The sequence below is a fragment of the Rhododendron vialii genome, chromosome 5a, assembly GCF_030253575.1.
Source record: "Rhododendron vialii isolate Sample 1 chromosome 5a, ASM3025357v1".
Lineage (NCBI taxonomy): Eukaryota > Viridiplantae > Streptophyta > Magnoliopsida > Ericales > Ericaceae > Rhododendron > Rhododendron vialii.
In genome coordinates, this window is record NC_080561.1 from 13075300 (window position 1) to 13094977 (window position 19678).

The 19678-nt window shown below is 36.5% G+C and overlaps 1 protein-coding gene across 1 annotated transcript; it reads right to left on the bottom strand.

Annotated features, from left to right (window-relative positions):
- Nucleotides 1–7253: 7253 nt before the first annotated feature.
- LOC131326737 (uncharacterized) lies at nt 7254–9461 on the bottom strand. The gene is made up of 2 exons (XM_058359603.1): nt 8869–9461; nt 7254–8064 (listed from the first exon to the last, which is right to left on the bottom strand). Exons 1-2 carry the CDS (start codon nt 9416–9418, stop codon nt 7424–7426), a joined length of 1191 nt encoding a protein of 396 aa, XP_058215586.1. The 5' UTR covers nt 9419–9461; the 3' UTR covers nt 7254–7423.
- Nucleotides 9462–19678: the final 10217 nt, after the last annotated feature.

The following is a 19678-nucleotide window of genomic DNA, read 5'->3' on the forward strand; positions in this document are numbered from 1 at the left end:
AGTGTCTTGAGACATTTACCCAAACGCTTTTCCGTTTCCGCCCTATACTCCCTGAATTTCTCAAAGCATTCGGACTTACGGTGCATCAAATAAATGTATCCATACCTTGAGTAATCGTCAATAAAAGTGACAAAGTACTCAAAACCACCTCTAGCTTGAATATTCATAGGCCCACACAAATCAGAGTGAACCAATTCTAACGGCTCTTTGGCTCTATATCCTTTTGCTGAAAAAAGGCCTTTTGGTCATCTTACCTTCCAAACATGATTTACAGACTGGAAGTTCCTTAACTTCTAATGAACCTAAAGGTCCATCTTTAACCAGTCTAGAAATCCTATTCAGATTAATATGACCAAGACGTAAGTTCCAAAGATACGTTTGGTTCAATTTCGAAGGCTCTTTTCTCTTGCATGGTAAATTATTAGTGTTATTCAATTCATGCAGTTGCACTGTAGGAAATATAGGATTTATAATGTAGAGATCATCCACCAATGAACCAGAACAGATAAAACGTTTATTTAACTTAATAACCACAGAGTCACTAAAATAAACCAAATATCCATCCTTTATTAACTTAGAAACTGAAACCAAGTTTCTTCTAATAGTAGGAACATAAAGACAATCTCTCAAAATTAAACTCCTATTACTACTAAAATTTAAAAAAATATTTCCTACTGCAACTGCTGCCACTCTCGTAGCATTTTCCATATGTAGATAAATCTCCCCATCACTGAGTCTTCTGGTTTCCTGGAACCCCTGCAATGAATTGCAAACATGATTAGTGGCTCTCGTATCTACACACCAGGTACTGGTAGATAACACCGCTAAACATGATTCAACAACTAGTGAAAAAGATTTAGCTTGTTTGTTCACTTTATTAAGAAAAACCGGACATTTCTTCTTCTAGTGTCCTTTCTGCTTGCAGTGAAAACACTTGCCCGTAGGCTTTTTCACTCCACCTTGAGGCGCATGAACTACCTCCACAACCTTTTTCTGAGACTTATTCTGCTTCTTCTTGCCTTTCGGCTTAGAAGTAGAAGTCTTCTCAGCCACTAGCACTGATGGTGGTTTCTTCGCAACCAAAAGACCCTCAGCTGCTTGGAGTTCCTTAAGAAGTTCCGCCAAAGATAAATGCATTTTGTTCATAGAATAAGTCAGGCGAAACTGCTTAAAACTCTCAGACTGCAGTGAGTTGAGAACGAAATCGATCTGGGTTTCCCCATCAATTTCAGCTCCAAGGATCTCTAGTTCATTAAGAAGAGCTATCATCTTTAGAACATGATCCCTAACCGGGGTCCCTTCAACATGGGTGATGCTCACCAATTCTTTCATAGCAACTAGCCTTGCTGCCCGATTCTGATCCCCAAACATTTCTTTGAGGTTCAGCATCATATCAGAAGCAGTTTCCATAGCTTGATGCTGATGTTGCAATATATTCGACATAGAAGCCAAAATATAACACCGCGCCATCTTATCAGCCTTAACCCAATCTTTATAAGGCTTTGCTTCCTGTTCTGTGGCATTTTCTTCAGGTATAGGAGGGCACGCCGTAGTAAGCACATATTTGTGGCCCTCAGCAGTTAACACAATATTCAAGTTTCTTTTCCAGTCAACATAGTTTGGTCCAGTAAGTTTATTTTCTTTGAGAATAATGGCAAGTGGATTGAAAGAGCCCATTTTTGAATCTGAGAATCAAATAACATAACAATCAATTATGAAGGGCAATAAAAATTTTGAATTTCATTTTAATATTGGTTCCCTCTACCACATGTTAAAAGAAAAACATTGGCAACCCTACACACCGTGAAGAGCATGCCTCGATGGGAAGTCTCTACTCTTTATCATTCGTGTAGATAGGCACAACCTTTTAATTTTACTATCTAGACACTATACCGTGCCAAGCAAAATTAAATAGCCAATATAACTTCGATCCTATAAATAATAATAGTGACTCAGATGGTGAGGATACTATTATTTACAGCTAAGTGTATACCATTACCTAGCCCCATGACCCATTGTTCCGTTATGAATTACCTCAGATGGTGTAGTAATTCACACAATAATCATCATAGACCTATCCTTTAAGGAAGTCTGTACCGATGAGGACATAATTAATTTTGCCCGATGGGGGAGAAGGTTCTAAAACCATCACACAAAATTAATTATATCATCTACATACTAGTAATGGAGACCGTGGGATTTATAAAAATAAACTCCCTCTCCCACTTAGTTATTAAAAAAAATTTGTAAGGGTTATCAAAAATTTTAAGTTTGCAAAAAACGTGATCTAGGTCAAAAGCTATATATTACCATGTTGTTCCAATATGGTAAACTATCACATATGCAAACAATCATAGAAACATGCAATCCTTGAGCAACAAGGAATCCTTCCAAACTTGAAATCCTTAAGCAATAAGAAGTCCTTCCAAACTTGAAATCGTCAAAGATGCAATCCTTGAGCAACAAGGAATCCTTCCAAACTTGAAATCCTTAAGCAATAAGAAGTCCTTCCAAACTTGAAATCCTTCGACTATACTTGTGTAGAAGACTTAGATAGTTTGAATCAATCAAGAAAATCAAAATCCAACCGTGCTTAGGCAAAAAATTTCGGATTTAACATACTCCCGCGTAAACTGCACAGCCTTCAGTATTTTGGCCATATCTTCTTCATCTGACCTCCAATTGAAGTGATTCAAATTGGGTTGGATTCGAAATTCAATTATCTACAACTTTCGTGAAGAACGGATTTTCTGATTCCAATGTTTACTGGGTCGAAATAGCCTTGCAATCAGACCCTACGAATCTGGAAAAAAACTGTTGCGAGCCAAATAACTTGAATCTTTTGTATCTACCATCTTCGATCTCCGAATAACCGTCGAATGCTATTACAATCGAAGAAACATACAAATATCGATCTTATGCCTCCATTGGAGTTCACATGCTACGTTAATTATTACAACCACGAAAAATAATCGTGGCACCCAATAAATAACACATGCTACGTTAATTATTACAACCACGAAAAATAATCGTGGTACCCAATAAATAACAATAACCACGAAAAAATTATCGTGGGATCCAATCACATAAAACCAATAAAAATCATGTGACCATAATAGCTGGGTAAGAACGCTGCAAAACAAGGATTAGCACAGTTCTACGTTCTACCCTCTATAACCTACGGACAACATGGCTTGTTTAATCCATACGCGTGATTACAGCCTGCTTTGATACCACTGTTGGGAAACCGAATCCCCAAGACCCAGTAATGACGCGTACAGATTAGACAACAAAAATTGTAAAACCCTATAAAGCGGAATTAGGGTTCTACCTCAACTCCCTGCGACACGAACGCTGGTTGAACTTGTTATAGCACGTCTTGCTATAAACCACGAATACTGCTCGACCGTACCTTACGATCTTCTATCGTATTCCCTGCACGTCTAGAGCACGAACCAAGTGTGGACTCTTTCGTGATCTGTTTGCTCTCTCTAAGCCTGCCTCTATTTACTGAATAATAGAAAAACATCATCCTGACCTAGAGAGCATAACGTGTATATATAGGGCTACGATAGGGACCTAAGGAGTAATAAGTCTGGGCTCCCAGTGTAAATAAGAAAACTTAATCCCACCAGGATTCTATTTCTTATTTCACTAATTATAATTCACCCCACTACAGAATTATAATTGCACTCCCGTCCTTATCTCAATTATATTACGAGCTCCATGATATTAAATACTCATTAATCTCCCCACGTTAAGATTACAGATACCCGTTGATTAAAATAAATTACTAACAGTAACGTAGTACAAAAGCTACACGTATGCTGAGCATATTTCTGAATGTCCTTCTTCCTCTCAACTCTCCAACAGTCAAGAGTTTCCTTGAATTAGCCTCTCGATTCTCCTCCGTTCTAATTTCAAGACTGAATTCTGGGGAAGAAATTGCCAAAGTCATCCAGACTATTGTTTTCCAAATTAAAGTTCACGTAGAATCCATTGGTAAGTTTCCCAAAAAAAAAGTGTATTGTTATCTCTTTCTCTCATAGTGAATCTACGTTGAAGCCTTTCTTGCTTATATGGTAAATATCATGCTCAGAAGTTCGACAAAATACTCATTGCACATAAGGTGTTTGATAAATTGCTCCTGTTGCCCTTCCATTTATTCCAACTTTCGATATTCGTGAGAAAAGTTCATGGAATATACGAAGTGGATGTTTGAAACTTGAAACATACAGAGTGGATATCCAGCTTGGGGGGAAAAAAACAAATATATCGCAATTGAATCATGGTCAAATTCCAAACGCCATTGTGATGAACGGGCACGCACAGTTTATAAATGTGATGGACATATATATAACAATAATGATAGAAAACATATCATTAATTAATAAAAAAAGAAAAGAAAAGAAAAGAAGAACACCAAGTAGTTTGCCGAAGTATTCTATTCGGAGAGAATTAGGCTCCATTTGTTTCAAAAGTAAAATATTCCGGGTAAATATTCTACCTATGTGCCGTTGTTTGGTTGCGTAAAAGTGAAGTTAAATATTTTTCAAGTAAAATATCTTCCATCGGAAGGGTGAAAATATTTTTTCCTTTGTAATTCCGTAAGTTGTTTTTTGGATTGTTCACTGACAGAATGTCAATGCTATAGATACATAAAAAATAAAAAGGCTCAGTCATACATGTAGCGAAGTCCACAAACCCATTGACTAAATGCTGAATGTTAACAAATATACATATTGAGCACTTACCGTGTTGTCGGCCCTATCAATATATATATATATATATATATATATATATATATATATATATCTGTCTTTTAGGAAATTGACAAGGAGTGAAATTTTAGAGAGGAGAGCACTATCGTTTAAGGATCTCTCCAATTAACCTGCATGAAAATGTCGGGACAATTTTTTTTTGCTGACACGTCTTAGTAAATTTTTGTGGACTGCGACCAAATAGATCATGGCAATTAATCCTCTCAGAGATATTGATCAGGTCATCGTTTGATCCTATCTACCTAGATGTGAGATTTCCAAGCGCTTCCTCTCGATCTGTTCTTTGTTTTTATAATTTGGTTGGTTAGTGCTTTGTAAATTCAAATGCTTTGCCCGAATAACCGATTTGATAAAATAATGTTACATATCCTCCACTTCGTTCCCATTTTTATCCAGGTCTAAGATCTCCTACAGAAAAGTTACTTCCAAGTTCTAGATATATATTTCAATAACAGGAAGAGAAGTTCTATCTTTAGCTATCCATGATCCATAGCTATAATGAGTGTTAAAGGATAGAGGAGATACTTATGCGCTTTGACTTTGATTTTTTGGGTCACCCTTACATCTTATTGACGACTTGTAAGAATTCTGGTATTGAAATTATTAATATCAACGTAGAAAGTAGATAGTTATTTGTCATCTCTAATGAAAATTAACGATTCGGCATTATACCAATTGGGAAAAGTGTGTTCACCAAAGACTTAGTGGCCTTGAGATCAGAAGTTGGACAATGAGAAACCAAGCTCCATTGCTAAAATAGTGGTGAAGGTTTACAATGTAAAAGGAGGCTCAATGGGAACAGGTATAATATGCCTTAAAGATAGGTTGGATATTAGAGGCTGCCTTCCCAAAAATAAAGATTGTGGAGGAGTATAATTTTTGTAAATAGTAGAAATCTTAATCTCCTTTAGATATTAACACGTAATGTCAAGTATTTTAATCTTAATCTCCTTTATACTTCCATGAGTTTTAGCTAATTGGCATTATTTTTGTGTGTGTAGATGTGCGTAGAATGAAGTTTTAACACTTAGAAAGGTTTCAAAGTACGTACCTTAGTAAAGCAACCAAGATCGATCAGTTAATGATGGAAATTTATTATCGTTTCCTAAGCCTTAATTGAAATTACCTTAGGATATACTTGCAGTGACATAAATGTCAAATCTATGTGATCACCAACGCTCCTTTTCTCCTAGAAGTGAATCCCGGGACTATGAGCCATCTAAGGAGTTCCAATCAATTTGTGAAGCTACTTACAGCTAGAGCAATATTCTGGTTTAGACTTGATGTAATTGTGTGTTTCTTTTGAATCTGCAATTCATAAATTCAGCACTTCTGGACACCTTTCTAATAGAAGTGAGCATCAGCTACCCTTTGGACTCTGTCTCATAACTCTTTGATAGACATGGAAACCTATATATTCTAGCATTTCACTATTGATAGAACATAAAGTTTGGGAGATCTTCATTTCTTCTTGTTGTCACAAATTGCATGGCAGGAAATGTGTGGATCACGCTGTTGAAGTTCCAATTCCTAACCATTTTTCATTTTTTAGAGGCGACAATTCCTCTTAAGAGAGATGGACAATGGGTATCATGAGAAGCACTTGCAATGACCGTACACGATCCAAGTAGGCGACAACTTTAGAATCTTCCATGATAAATTTATATGTACTGCTATCAGGAAAGTTCATATTGGGTTAAAGTGCACTGAAATTTATACGGGAATAAAATGTCACAATATACAAAAGTTGTTTCTTGGGTTTTTCATCATTTTAAATGATGTGTCTGTGTGTGTGTGTTTTTTTTTAACGGTCTTGCTATTGTCAGCCCACTGGGCTGACGATAAACACACTAAAAGACAAGAAAAACACGTATATCTGTGCACTTTTTACATCTTTTAATACACATTCACACACCTACTATCGTCAGCCTATTGAGCTGATTTTAGAATTTTCCTTTTTTTAATAGAGAGAGAGCGCTAGCTTTGCCTAATCCAATGGCTTCTTAAGCTTTCTTTGTTCCGTGTTTTGTACATGCAAAACATGTAGAAGCTACCAAGAAAAAAAACCCAGAGATTTTGAGGATTGGAATTCACCTAATGACTACTCTATTTCATTCCTCTTTAAGTTGTATGCTTTGGATCTCCTCATTATACAATACTATAAAAACCAATCACGTGCATCGCATGTGCTCTTTTACTAGTGAATATCCAAAAATCCAAGATAGAAAAATTTTAAGGGAGTGTTTGGTTGCCCCCTTGTTCCTTTTTTCATTTGTCATTTTCTCTGGATGTTTGGGAGCAAAATTTGGATTGTATTCTGTCTACATGCGTTATAAAAACCAAAAACAAAAAAAAAAAACAAAAGAATGCACAATCTAAAGCCCGCCTCTAGAAGAGTTTTTTGGATTCTGAATACAAATTCTCGTACTAACAGCTTCTGTAAAACTTATTTTGCACATTATTTTTCAGCACTTTAACAAATTCTCTCATAATCCAAAAATTTACCATCTACGATATAAATCGGAACAAAAAAATAATTGGCTCCCGAAACACATATTGCCTATATTTTCACACAAATCCAAATAGTGATAAATTGATAGAGCAAATGAAACAAGTCGCCAAAAGTAAGAGTTACAAAAACATCATCTTTTTTTACAAACCAATTGTTCCTCCTCCTCTGGCTCTGGTTCATCCCACACTGGTGATTTTGTTTTAGAATCTTTACTATTCCAACCAGGTGAGATACTTCCTCTCTCCATATCATATATCCACCATCCCTCAACTGTTTGACAACTAAAATATATGCAATTTCTTATGCACCCAACTTCACTTGCGTTGACTGACAAACAACAATTAGTCCCCACGAACAATGTCCTATCCCCTATCCCTTCCATCTTCACCCATGAGAGTGTATCGAACCGAAGCCGATAAACCTCCACATTGTCCACACTGCGAATAGATTTCCTAGACACGATTAGGAAAACCAACAAGATTTCCCCATTGGATTCCACCAAGTATTCCTTGAAACGCATCGAAGGGACACTTGGAACAGCCCTGCTTTTGCTTAAACCTATGATTTGGAGACGATAATCGCTTTCCTCTATCACTGCAAGAGTTCCTTGCAAACTCAATGCATAAAACTTTCCGTTGAATCCAATGGTATGGTTGAATTGTATGAGTTGGTTGGTCGTAGAGTGGGGGTCAACAAGGGTGCAATCTTGCTTGATCCAAACACATTCACCTCCTCTTAGTCGATAGAACGCGAAAGCCGGATGATTCATTCCTATTCAGTGCATACAATGTATGAGAGATGAAAATAAGTTTAACAGTAAAAAAAAACACTAAACTTCTTCTTCTTTTTTTCTTTTAATTTGGTACTTGTTTATTTTAGATTCATGAAATCTAGAGAAACGTGAAAGTAACAAAGATACACCATGATTCTGCAAAATCTAGTTTCGCTCGAGTGCCACATTCTAACCAATTGAACGGATCTTCTAATCGATCCAAAGATTATTTGGATTGCATTACTAAACAAAAAATTGGAATTCTTTCACATCTTGATCAATTAAAGAGGAATTCAACGGCATAAACAATGAATGATTGATTAAAGGAAATCGTAATGTTCTTCAAATATAGAAAGAAAAAAAAACCGACATAGAATCAGACCAATTTCCAGAATGCCCTTCTAGATATTCTTCAATGTGCTAGCTACTTTTTGGAGAAATCCAATAATTTCTTGGGATCAACGGTGTTTTTTTTTTTTCTTTTCTATTTACAATTGTTTCTTCTCTCTGTCATATTAAGTCCCCTTGGTGTGATCCTATAGATTTTGACTCATTTTCTCATGGAAAATGATTTTCGTACTCTACTTTTAACTGATGGCGCTCCAATTTCAACGTAAAGTTACTAGTAACTTCATGAACAAAGTGAATCACAATTAGTAAAAAGTGAAGCGCGAATATCAATTTTATTTTCTTATTAAGCGAGGAATACGAGATAAATCAAACTAATTTGTCGCACCAAAAATAAGACTTGACAAACAATACGCCTAGAAAGTAGTTCGCTAGGCTAGGGTAATAATTAATACCTGTTAAGACCATCACTATAGGAGTGGTGCCATGTATAGGTGAGGAAGATATAGCACCATGTTTAAATGGAACACTTGTATCCCAAGGCGGAATATTACAACCTCCATTAGGCAAGGTATAAATAGGACACATCCAGAGGTCCCAGAGATTCCAGAGATATAAATGGGATGATTGTACATGCCCTCTGCCTCTACCAAATAATAAACCATGGGAGTACCCTACAATATGCTTCAAAGAACCAGAACCAAACGCACATCTCCAACGCCAAACATAGAACCCAGGACGGAAGGGGATGCAAAAAGTTTCCGCGTAGGTGTCAGTGCCGCTGGCGATGAGCTGGGGAAATAGTGATTTGCCGATGGAGTTGCATTGTTTTGGTGGAACTCTGTATGATTTGGTCACATTACCCCCATAGCTAATGTTTTCCCTTAGGGTAGAATTTTTTGCAACTATGTTGAGTAGTTGGGGGGGAAGATCTGGCCAAGGCCTTGGGATTGTAGGTTTTTTGCTAATTGGAGATTGCTTTCCGTTCTTTGACTTTAGACCCATTTTTGTGAGCAGAAATGAGAATGGTTGGCACAGTTTGGAGTTTGATTTTGAGAGGCTTAAATAAAGCCATTATAAGCTTGGCCTCCAAGTTTTAATTATAGCCGAAAATGTTTTTTTTTTTGTTTTGACTTGGAGCATGTGCTCACCTTGGGTAGGGTTGTCCAAGAAAAATCGTGAACCGTGACCAATCCAATCCGTGCTTTTTGGATTTTGTCCGTGGATTAATAGTCCGGACACGGATTTGAAAATTAAAAAACCGTGAGATACGCATTAGAATTGGATTTTTATTTCAAAATCGTACGTGGATTAACCGAACCAGACCGTGAGATATTTAAAAAAATAAAAATATAGATATATGTGTGTGTGTAATATATATAAATAATTATAATTTTACTAATTTGCTTGTTTGTTTTGAGAAACTAATTTGCTATTTTTTGTTTGGTTTTTATGGGATGTAATTAGTAGATCATGCTTGACAAGCATTTGTGTATTTTGGAAAATACTTAGTTTTATTTGGTTGCTGGCTTGTTGCCTTTACCATTTTTATTGCCTTAATGCCTTTACAATTTGGACAATGTTTATGAAAATTAGTGTTTGCATTTTTATTTGGAATATGATCACGGTAGTAGCATCATTTTATTTTTTTGAAGAGAATCCATGTATAAAACCGGGACCGAACCTCGGATTCCGAACCGAACAGTGAGACTTTTGGATTAGAATTGGATTGCATTTTCTAAAAATCGTGAAATACAAATTAAAATGAAATTCATACAAATCCAATCCGATCCGGACCGTGGACAGCCCTAATCTTGGGGCACAGGTTACTACCAAATGTAGCTGTTAATTATAGCTGAAAATGTTTTTTTATTTTTATTTATTTCTTACTTGGAGCATGTGCTCACCTTGGGGCACACGTTACGTCCAATGTTGCTATTCAACCTACTCTGTTCCACTCAACCTACTGTATATTTTATCAATTCTGGCACGGGAATCCACGGGAGCCACTGACAGTGGAAATCGACGGGAATGGGAGTCCACCACGGAGACCGCATGGATGATTCAAGCCGTTAAATAGTTTTAAAAAAATCAATTGGGCATGTGAAAAATCAGCTTAATCCAGTAAATGTAGATATTCAATCCAATCTTTTATTTTTTCATTCAGATTTTGGATCCATGAAAAAATGAAAGTTGGATCGAGCACCAATACATATTGGATTGAACTGATTTTTCACGGGCCCACTCGGATTTTTTTTAAATTATTGAACGGATTGAATCCGTGCAGAGACCGGAGTGGGCTCCGCATGCCTGTCGGTTGCTCCCGTCGATTTTCTTAGATTTTTTGGTATTTTATTCCCTACTGTATTTTGGAGTAATTTTTAGTCCAGTTCTCCAATCCTCTCCACTCGTTGCGAATTGTCATTTTTTTCATTCGCCAACCGCTTATAAGTATTGTTTGGTTGGTTTGGTTTGGATGCGGTTTCGACGGACCGGTTCCGACGGATTTGAGTATGCAATTTGTATTTTTATATATACCAAAAAATTTAAAAATAAAGCCTCAAAATTAACTTCATGTCCAATCAATCTAAACAAATTCAAATAAGTCTAAACAATTATCCACCCTAACATCCAAACAAGTTCATCCACCAAACCAACATTACTTAGAACAACTCCAACCCATCTCCATTTGAGCTCTAATACTCCATTTTCGAGAATGCATATCCTCCAATCCATCTTTATTTGCGGTCTCTAAAATGGAGACTCAATTCTCATTCTCTATATTTGGTGGATCTCCTCCTAAATGAAGACTCATCTCCATTTCTCTCCTTCAGTAATATTTTATTTACTTTTCTACTAAAATTTCGTCAATTGCGTATAACTTTTACATTCCGCATCCTTTTTCTATAAAATTAGTATTTTTGGAACGACAATAATAATAATACCTTCAAAATGCGTCTACTATTAAGTAGGGTAAATTTCACTGACCTCCCTTGAGGTTTCTGACAAAAGCACATACCTCCCTCAAGGTTTCTGAAATACCAGTGACCTCCCTTTCTTTTGAAACAAATAGCAAGATTCCCCCATCAGGTAAAGTAAATCTAAACAGTGTTAGTTTTCAAGAGAAAAATACCTAAATACCCTCTATGATCTGCACCTCCTCTTGTTCCATTTTCCTGATCTCTTTATTCTTTTTCCACCGCTTCCAATGTTAACCTGTTCTCCACCACCACCGCATTGAATGGTCGCAACCATTATTGGTGGACACCATAACAAGTTACATCCCAATTTCACCATAGTTCCTTCCTAATTTTGTAACGATCCTGATTTTCGGTAAATAAAAATTTCGTTAAATATTTAAATTTTTTAAATTACTTTGTATTGCTTCTAAAATTCCTTTTTAATTTCTATAATCCGTCATAATTAAAATAGTCCTTTAAAATTTTATTTCTTGACTAGAAATCCTACGTGGCAAGTAGAATTAGTTTTCAACCGACTAGTTGGAAGAACCGAACTACCAATTCACCTAGTCACAATTCCCTAACCCTAGATGGACCATTTTTGAGCCTTATGAATCCCTCCTAACTCTAATTGAACCATTAGGCCATTAGAGGTAATCATTATACCCCATGACTAGTCATTCAAGCCCATACCTATCTCTTATATATCTTTAACCAATGGTTAATAAATGCTAGAGAAATTTTTATCCCTTGGATAATGGACATTTGACTTGCCAATGTGTATGTAACTTTGACAAGACAAATCATAGCCATCATTTTGCTTCCAAAAAGAAGCAAGCCTAGCCTTGCCATGCATGCAACCCTAAGAACAATAGCCTTAAACCTAAATTGCCCACCAAAGTCACTTTCCTAGATCTTCTAAGTACATAGATGTCCTTATCTATAGGTATATACACCTCATAGCCTTTTATAAGCATGCCTATATATATATATATATATATATATATATATATATATATATATATATATATATATGCACTTTCTAGGAAAAGTGTTGACCAATAAACAACACAATACACTTGAAAGCCTTAACCCCACATCAATTCTCTTTTCCTAGCCTTAGTAAATCTATTTGGTACCTAAGCGTACTCATATATAACCATATATGTAGATATATATATAGTCTAGAGAGAGGGAGAGGGAGAGAGAGAGAGAGAGAGAAAAGCCAAGAGAGGAATAGAGAGGGGAGGCCAAGAGAGAGAGGGAGAGAGTGTGGTGTGTGCATGTGACTTTGTTCATTCCCACAAGCTACCTATAGCCCATAAGCCTAATATCTATTTGACAACCCATTCTAGGTTACTTTAAACACAATCTAGCCTCATCATTTTGTTCTTTCTTACAAGTTAACCCTTCCTAGGACAAGACAAGCCATTAAACCCTTCATGATGACCTAAGGTATGGCCTAAAATAGGAAAAGACAAGTGAGGAAGGCATGGCATGCTTGATTTGACCATACAATGGAGCAAAATCCATGGGAAAGAAGAGAGAGAGAGGGCCGGCCAAATGGAGGAGAGGGAGAGCCAAATTTTGCTATAAATAGGACCTTTGTCCAAGCATTCAACTTACACCTTGAACTCTCCAAACTTCTTTCTCTAGAATTCTTGTATTTGTTCTTTGTTCTTCTTTGTTCTTGCATGTTCTTGAATTCTTCTTGAAGTTCTTCAGGAAACTCATTCTAAACCACCCTTTCGATCCATAAAGTTTAGAAGTTTTAGTCACAAACTAGTTTCGAGAGAAACTTTTCTCTTTCGAAGCTATCGGAAGCTTACCGTAGAAAGTTACTCCATCCGACATAGTTACTCTCTCTGTAGTCGTCACTACCGCCAAGAAGAAAGGTAGAGTCCCTTGTCCACTAACTCAACGTATAACGTAGAACCGTATGTTGGAAGTATAAGTAGATTTCTCCGTCCTCATTATCTCTAAGTATATGTAGCATGTCTTTACACTCTAATTCAAAGTATAATGTAGAAAATATCCTTAACTGCTTTCTCTAAATATATAAGGTTATCTATCACTTATAATGTTTGGAATGCATGATAATTAACAAACTTATTTTGCTAATGGAATTATGAGCATGTTGAATAAACGACTTTTTCTCTACTAAACATATGTTGTTTTGAATTTTCCAAAAAGGAAGAAAGAACGGCTTTCGAAAGATAAAACTTTACCATTTGATAGAAGTATTCGTATTTTGATCTTTATGATGATTATGAGCATGTATACATGAATTGTTTGTATTACTTGTTGTGTGATAAAGCATAAGTGATTTTTCACTCCAAAGGCGTCCGTACATGTGGCATTATGCTTTAAGTGGTGATTTGAGCATGATTGGTAATATAGAGTTGGATGATCTTGCTAGTTTAGTTTCAAGACTACAACGAATGATTTATGATCACGTATGTGAAAAGTTCTATCGCGGAGACGTTGCATGAAAACGAGACACAGAAATCAAGAAAGTAGAAACATGACACCTAGGGTGTGATTAATGGAATGATGTGATTTGCAAAAGAGAAATATTTTGGAAACTGCAATGTGGCCGGACTTGGTAGCCCATTGTGAGGAGTGCGTGTATAAACTATTTTCGAAAAACCAATGAGAACCCGGAGCGGTGGAACCGAAGGATGAATTGTGGTTCGGTTATCCACGGAGAGGAGCCAACGCAATTGGTTTAATGATTTTCGAAAACCCATATGAGAACCCAGAGCGGCGGAACCATTGTGGGATACTCGGGAACCCAGAGCGGCAGAACCGAGGGTTTTAAATTGTGAATTGGTTATCCGTGGAGAGGAGCCAATGCCAAATTCAATGTTTTTTGTGTGCCAATGGGAACCCGGTGCGGCGGAACCATTGTGAGGATACTCGGGAGATCGGAATGGCCGAACCGAGGTTGGGTGTGTTAAAATGACGATTTTGAAAATGTTGATTTGGTTAATGAAATGTGAAACCAGTGACATGGTCTACGAAATGACGCGTAGGAGAAACTCGAAAATCATGGACACCAAAGATAGTAAATAGTGAATGTGGATGTGTCATTGTTAACTGTTTGATAGTTGTGCATGTACTAAGTAGAAATTGCCCTAAAGTTTGTAAGTTAAGAGTTAGTGGGTATGTGTTTTTCTATTGAGATTCTGTAGCTCATTGTGTTACCTTTGGTGACCCTGACATATTATATTGGTGGCAACATCGGTATAATATGTCAGATCTTATAGATGAACAGGGTGAATTCTACACCTTGGAAGCTTTTGGAGCCGAGGAGCTGGCCAGGATGGAGAAACAAGCGGAGCAGTAGATAGAAACTCTAGTTCCCTCTTGTTTTGTTAAATAAAAGTACTTTTGTTACGATTATGATGTAATATTGAGCTGGACTCCACTTAGTTTTTCAATGAAAATGTCTATTTAACGTTCCCAAAATTAGGGGCGTTACAAATTTCCTATTCCACTTTTAGGCTGGGTGTTCCCAAAAATCTAACTTGTCTTTTTCAATTTTTTTTTTCTCGTTTATTAGTTTTGCACCAAATTTTTATGAATTGTTATTGATCTATCTCGACGAGAAGAATCAGAAAAGTGAAAAATTAAGTCCAAAATTTGAATTCTTTTAAGAAAAAGCCAAGTTGCGACAAGTTTTGATTTTGCTCATAATTTGAGAATTCTAACAAATTCACTACAACGAGAAGGATATTAAAAAAAAGTTCAATATGACAAGTCAAAATTGGCTATTTAGTCATTTCATTTAAACTTTTATTATAATTTGTCACTTTTCTAGTATGTCTAGACTAAATGTACTAAAAAGTAAAAACAATTGGCAAAAATTAAGCAAGGAAAATTGATTAAAGACAAAAAAATTACCACCTAAAAAACTCACAACCCAACATTTTTTTTATGTGCATTACTTTATAAAAATTTTGAAATAAAATTAAAAAAGACATCCCGTTCCGCTTAACTTTTAGCACTTTTTGTCCTTATTAAAAAAATTTCATGTTTGTTAATTTTGCACCAAATTTTAGTGAATTATTGATTCGTCTCGACAAAACAAATCGGAAAAGTAAATTTTTTTACTTTTACCCAAATATTTTGGAAAAAATAAGAAATTTTACTTTTATTTGTCCTTATTCAAATAACCGATTCGTCTTGTCCAGATGAATCAATAATTCACTAAAGTTTGGCGCAAAACTAACAAACATAATTTTTTTTGAATAAAGACAAAACCAACTTATTTCTCTAAAAGTTCAGTGGAACATTCAATTGGTGCAAAAGATTTTGAAAATTATATGCGGAATACATTATTTTTGGCATAAGTTTTCATAGTGGACTAAAATTTTGGATGGAGGGATCATATACTATAGTTTATATTATATACATAATATATAAGAGGTTACAGTTTGTTTCAAATGAGGGGGTCCTTTTTTAGTTCAAATGTAGACCCCCCTTTCCTTATCGAATTTCGATAATCCGAGCTGTTCAATGTGATCAGAATGTGATTTTAAGAAAACTCGCGAGAAATTGGCAAAAAAAAAAATGACCGGAAAGGGCTTCATCCGAACAGTCTTTTATTGAACGGTTCAATAAATGTTATGTAAAATGTTATGTAGTAAATATATAACGGAACGGTTCAAGGGACACCCTAAAAAAACACCTAAAAAAACACCCATAATCTCAATCTCATAGTTTCCGATCAAATTTTTATGATCCGAACCGTTCAATGTGTGCAGAATGTGATTTTAAGGGTGCCCACGAGAAATTAGCAAAAAAAATGACCAGGAAAGGTTTGATTTGAGCAGTTTTTAGTTGAACCGTTCAATAAAAAACTGTTCGAAACTGTTCGGATCAAGCTCTTTCCGGTCATTTTTTTGCTGATTTCTCACGAGATACCCTTAAAATCACATTCTGATCACATTGAGCGGCTCAGATCATCAAAATTTGATCGAAAACTATGAGATATTTTTTTGGGTGTCCCCGGAACCGCTCCGAATATATAAATATGTATCAAATGACATCTATAAACATGCGATTGCCAAAAAAAAAAAAGCTCTATAAACAGGAGTGAATTTGTACTTCAATGGGCGGTGAACATACTTTCTTACTTATGGGTTAGTTATCAATTCCATTACAAATGTGAATTTGTTTTCCTTTTTTCCCAATAACTCAAGTTTTTGGACAGCTTACGCACACTTTATCTAATTCTGGGGCCCAAAGTCAAAGCAAAACTCTGTATAGACTGCCCCCAAAAAAGTTAATAACACTTGATAGTTTGCGAATCTTAGACCTTTAGGAAAAAAACAAACTTCTAAGTTTTATACCTTCACCACTAAACTAACCCCATGAATTTGAAAATTTGAGTTTCTTAATACTGAAGCAAAAAATTAAATAAAGAGAGAGCTTGTGAAAATATTTTTAGGATTCATAATTTGTGAATGATTTAAATTACCGAGGTTCAGTGTTTTTTCTTTCCCAAAATCATCTATGATATGGCGGAATGTGGGGGTCGTTGAAGGATTTTCTTTGCAAATGAGTGACTGTTGGGTCATTCTTGCAAGGGTAATTTGGGCAATAGGCATTTTAAATGCGCTGACATCATGATTTTCTGGTAAGAATCTAACGGTAAGTTAACAAATGGGGAATCTTGACAATTGTTTCAAAAGCAAGGGAGGTCAGTGATATTTCAAAAACTTAAAGGGAGGTCTTTGCTTTTGTCAGGAACCTCGGGGGAGGTCAGTAAAATTTACCCTATTAAAGTATGGGGGTGACTATTCGTAGCATCGTATTTTTTCCCTTAACCCCATTAAAAAATTTCAATTATACTCGACAGTTAGTTACCGAAATTGAGATACATTTTTAGCATACAATTACCGAAATATAATATTTTTTTCAACAACTATTTACCGAAAATGTATGTTCGGCAGTTGTTTACCGAAGGTTGAACGTATTTTCGACATGTAGTTACCGAATTATAATTTTGTTTTCAACAGCTATTTACCGAAATATTATGTATGATTTTCGACAACCATTTACCGAAATGAAGTGGGTTAATGGAGAAAATATGAGGCTGCGAATAGTTGCCCCTTAAAGTATAGAAGGAAGGTCAGTGAAATTTACCCTATTTTAAATATAGGAAAAAAAACTGCAATAGTCCCTGTAGTTAAGTATTTATGTCAACTTGGTCCCTGTAATTGTAATTGGCTCAATTTACACTCTGTAGTTTTCATTTTGTTCCAACTTTGTCCAATTATTAACCGTTGTTAGTCCTTTTAACAGCAAAATCAAATGGCCCTCTTTTTTTGGGATTAAAACAGTAATTCTCTCACTCCCCTCTTGCCCCAATATTAAGGGTGTGCACGGGTCAGGTTTGCCCCCGAACCCAACCCAACATGTCGGGTAACAAATGTTTTAGGCCCGCAAACTGAACCAAAAATGGGTAAGAACCGTCCGCGAGTCCGATTCTTTACGTCGGGTCGGGTCCGACCAAAAGACTAAATTAATCTTCATGAATTGGTCGGGTCGGGTAAGAAACACATCAACCCGGACCCGGACCCCGAACTGAAATCTGATTTTTAACAGAAAATGAACCCGTACCCATCCGAAACACATGTTCGACCCCGTCCGAAACCCTTCGGGTCGAGTTCGGTCCACGGGTGGATATATTTTTTGCACAGGCCTACCTAATATACCTCTGAACCAAAACACAGCTCATTCTTCCATTCTTCATTGATAAGGAAGCACCTGAGAAGAAATTTGGTTATAGTTTTCTGCAAAAAGTTACTCTCCAATTCAGCATTTTCATAATCAACCATGAAGCAACATAACCATTGGTATTGTCTACCTGTTCAACTTGTGGACAAATACTGAGATGCCTTATTTTTCTGCATAGTACTGAAAATGCATATAGAACCATATCCAAAAGTCACAACATGATATAGATCCAAAAGTTACAACATAATAAAGAACAATGTCCAAAAGTCAGAATATTACATAAACTCAGGGTTTGTTCGGCTAAATAAGCCAAGTGATTTATTTTTTTTGTCCTTATTCAATTTTTTTCGCATTTGTTTGTTTTTTTGTCAATTATCAAAGATTATTACTTCCTCATGACAAGTGGAACTTAAAAAGTAAAAAATTACCATCGAAATCAATTTTTTAATAAAGACAAAAAAATTGGTTTATTGGCTTATTTTTGTCTTTATTGACTTATTTTTATTTTTATTTAAAAGGACAACGGCAGTTAGCAATTGGACCAAATTGGAACAAAATGAAAAGTACAGAGTGTAAATCGAGGCAATTACAACTATAGAAACCAAGTTAACACAAACACTTAACTACAGGAACTATTTCAATTTTTTTCCCTTAAATATATATAAATGCATTTTGAAATAGGGTGGTTCTTCTACTCACCGCCCATTGGGCATTCAAATAAGGACGGTCTTTCACTCCCACCAAAGCAAAAGTACATACGTTCGCAAAACCCCAAAATTTAAAAAAAAAAATTTGAAAAATCAATTTCTCCCCAACCCCATCTCTGGTTCATGGAGTGAGGGAGGAAGGGAGGAGGAGAGGTCAACACCCATAACCACTGGCAACTCCCACCACCACCACCGGATTTACCTTCGGCGACCAACCCTCCGGCCTCCGCCGACCACAACGTCATCGCCGCCCATCACCTGTGTCGGTCCACCCCGTCCTCTCCTCCTACCTCTGCTGCCGCCACTGCGCCTCTACTCCTACCCGCCGCTGCCACTGCCGATTCCACTAAAACGACCTCCATTGAAGATCCACTCACCTACCAAAAAAGAAAACATCATCTTTGTTTCAACTATCTCTCTCTTTCTCTAGACATGTTTTCAATCTTGAATTCACAAGGGGTGGTTCTGTCCACTGCTATGGCAGTCTCCGGCATCGTCATCCTCCTTGCCCTCCGCCTCCAGAAGTCTTTTCCGGCCTCCCAATTCCCGTCCCCTCCCCAGATTATGCAATTTATATTTTTGAAATTGTTTGGTGGGTGTTCCAAACTCAATTTTCTGCAACTTTTATGAAATTTGTTTTTCTTTTGCAGGAGATCATTCGGGTGGAATCGGCGGCGGCGGCTGGTAGGAGTGGAACCAGTGGGTTATGGGTGGGCAAGTGGAGGGGGTCTGAGACTCTGAGGGAAGGCGGGGGGCGTCCATGGGGGTATATTGGTCATTGGTGAAGAGGGAGGAGAGAGAACCAGATTTGGTTTTTTTTTTTTTTTCAGCTGTTCATGTGGGGCCCATCC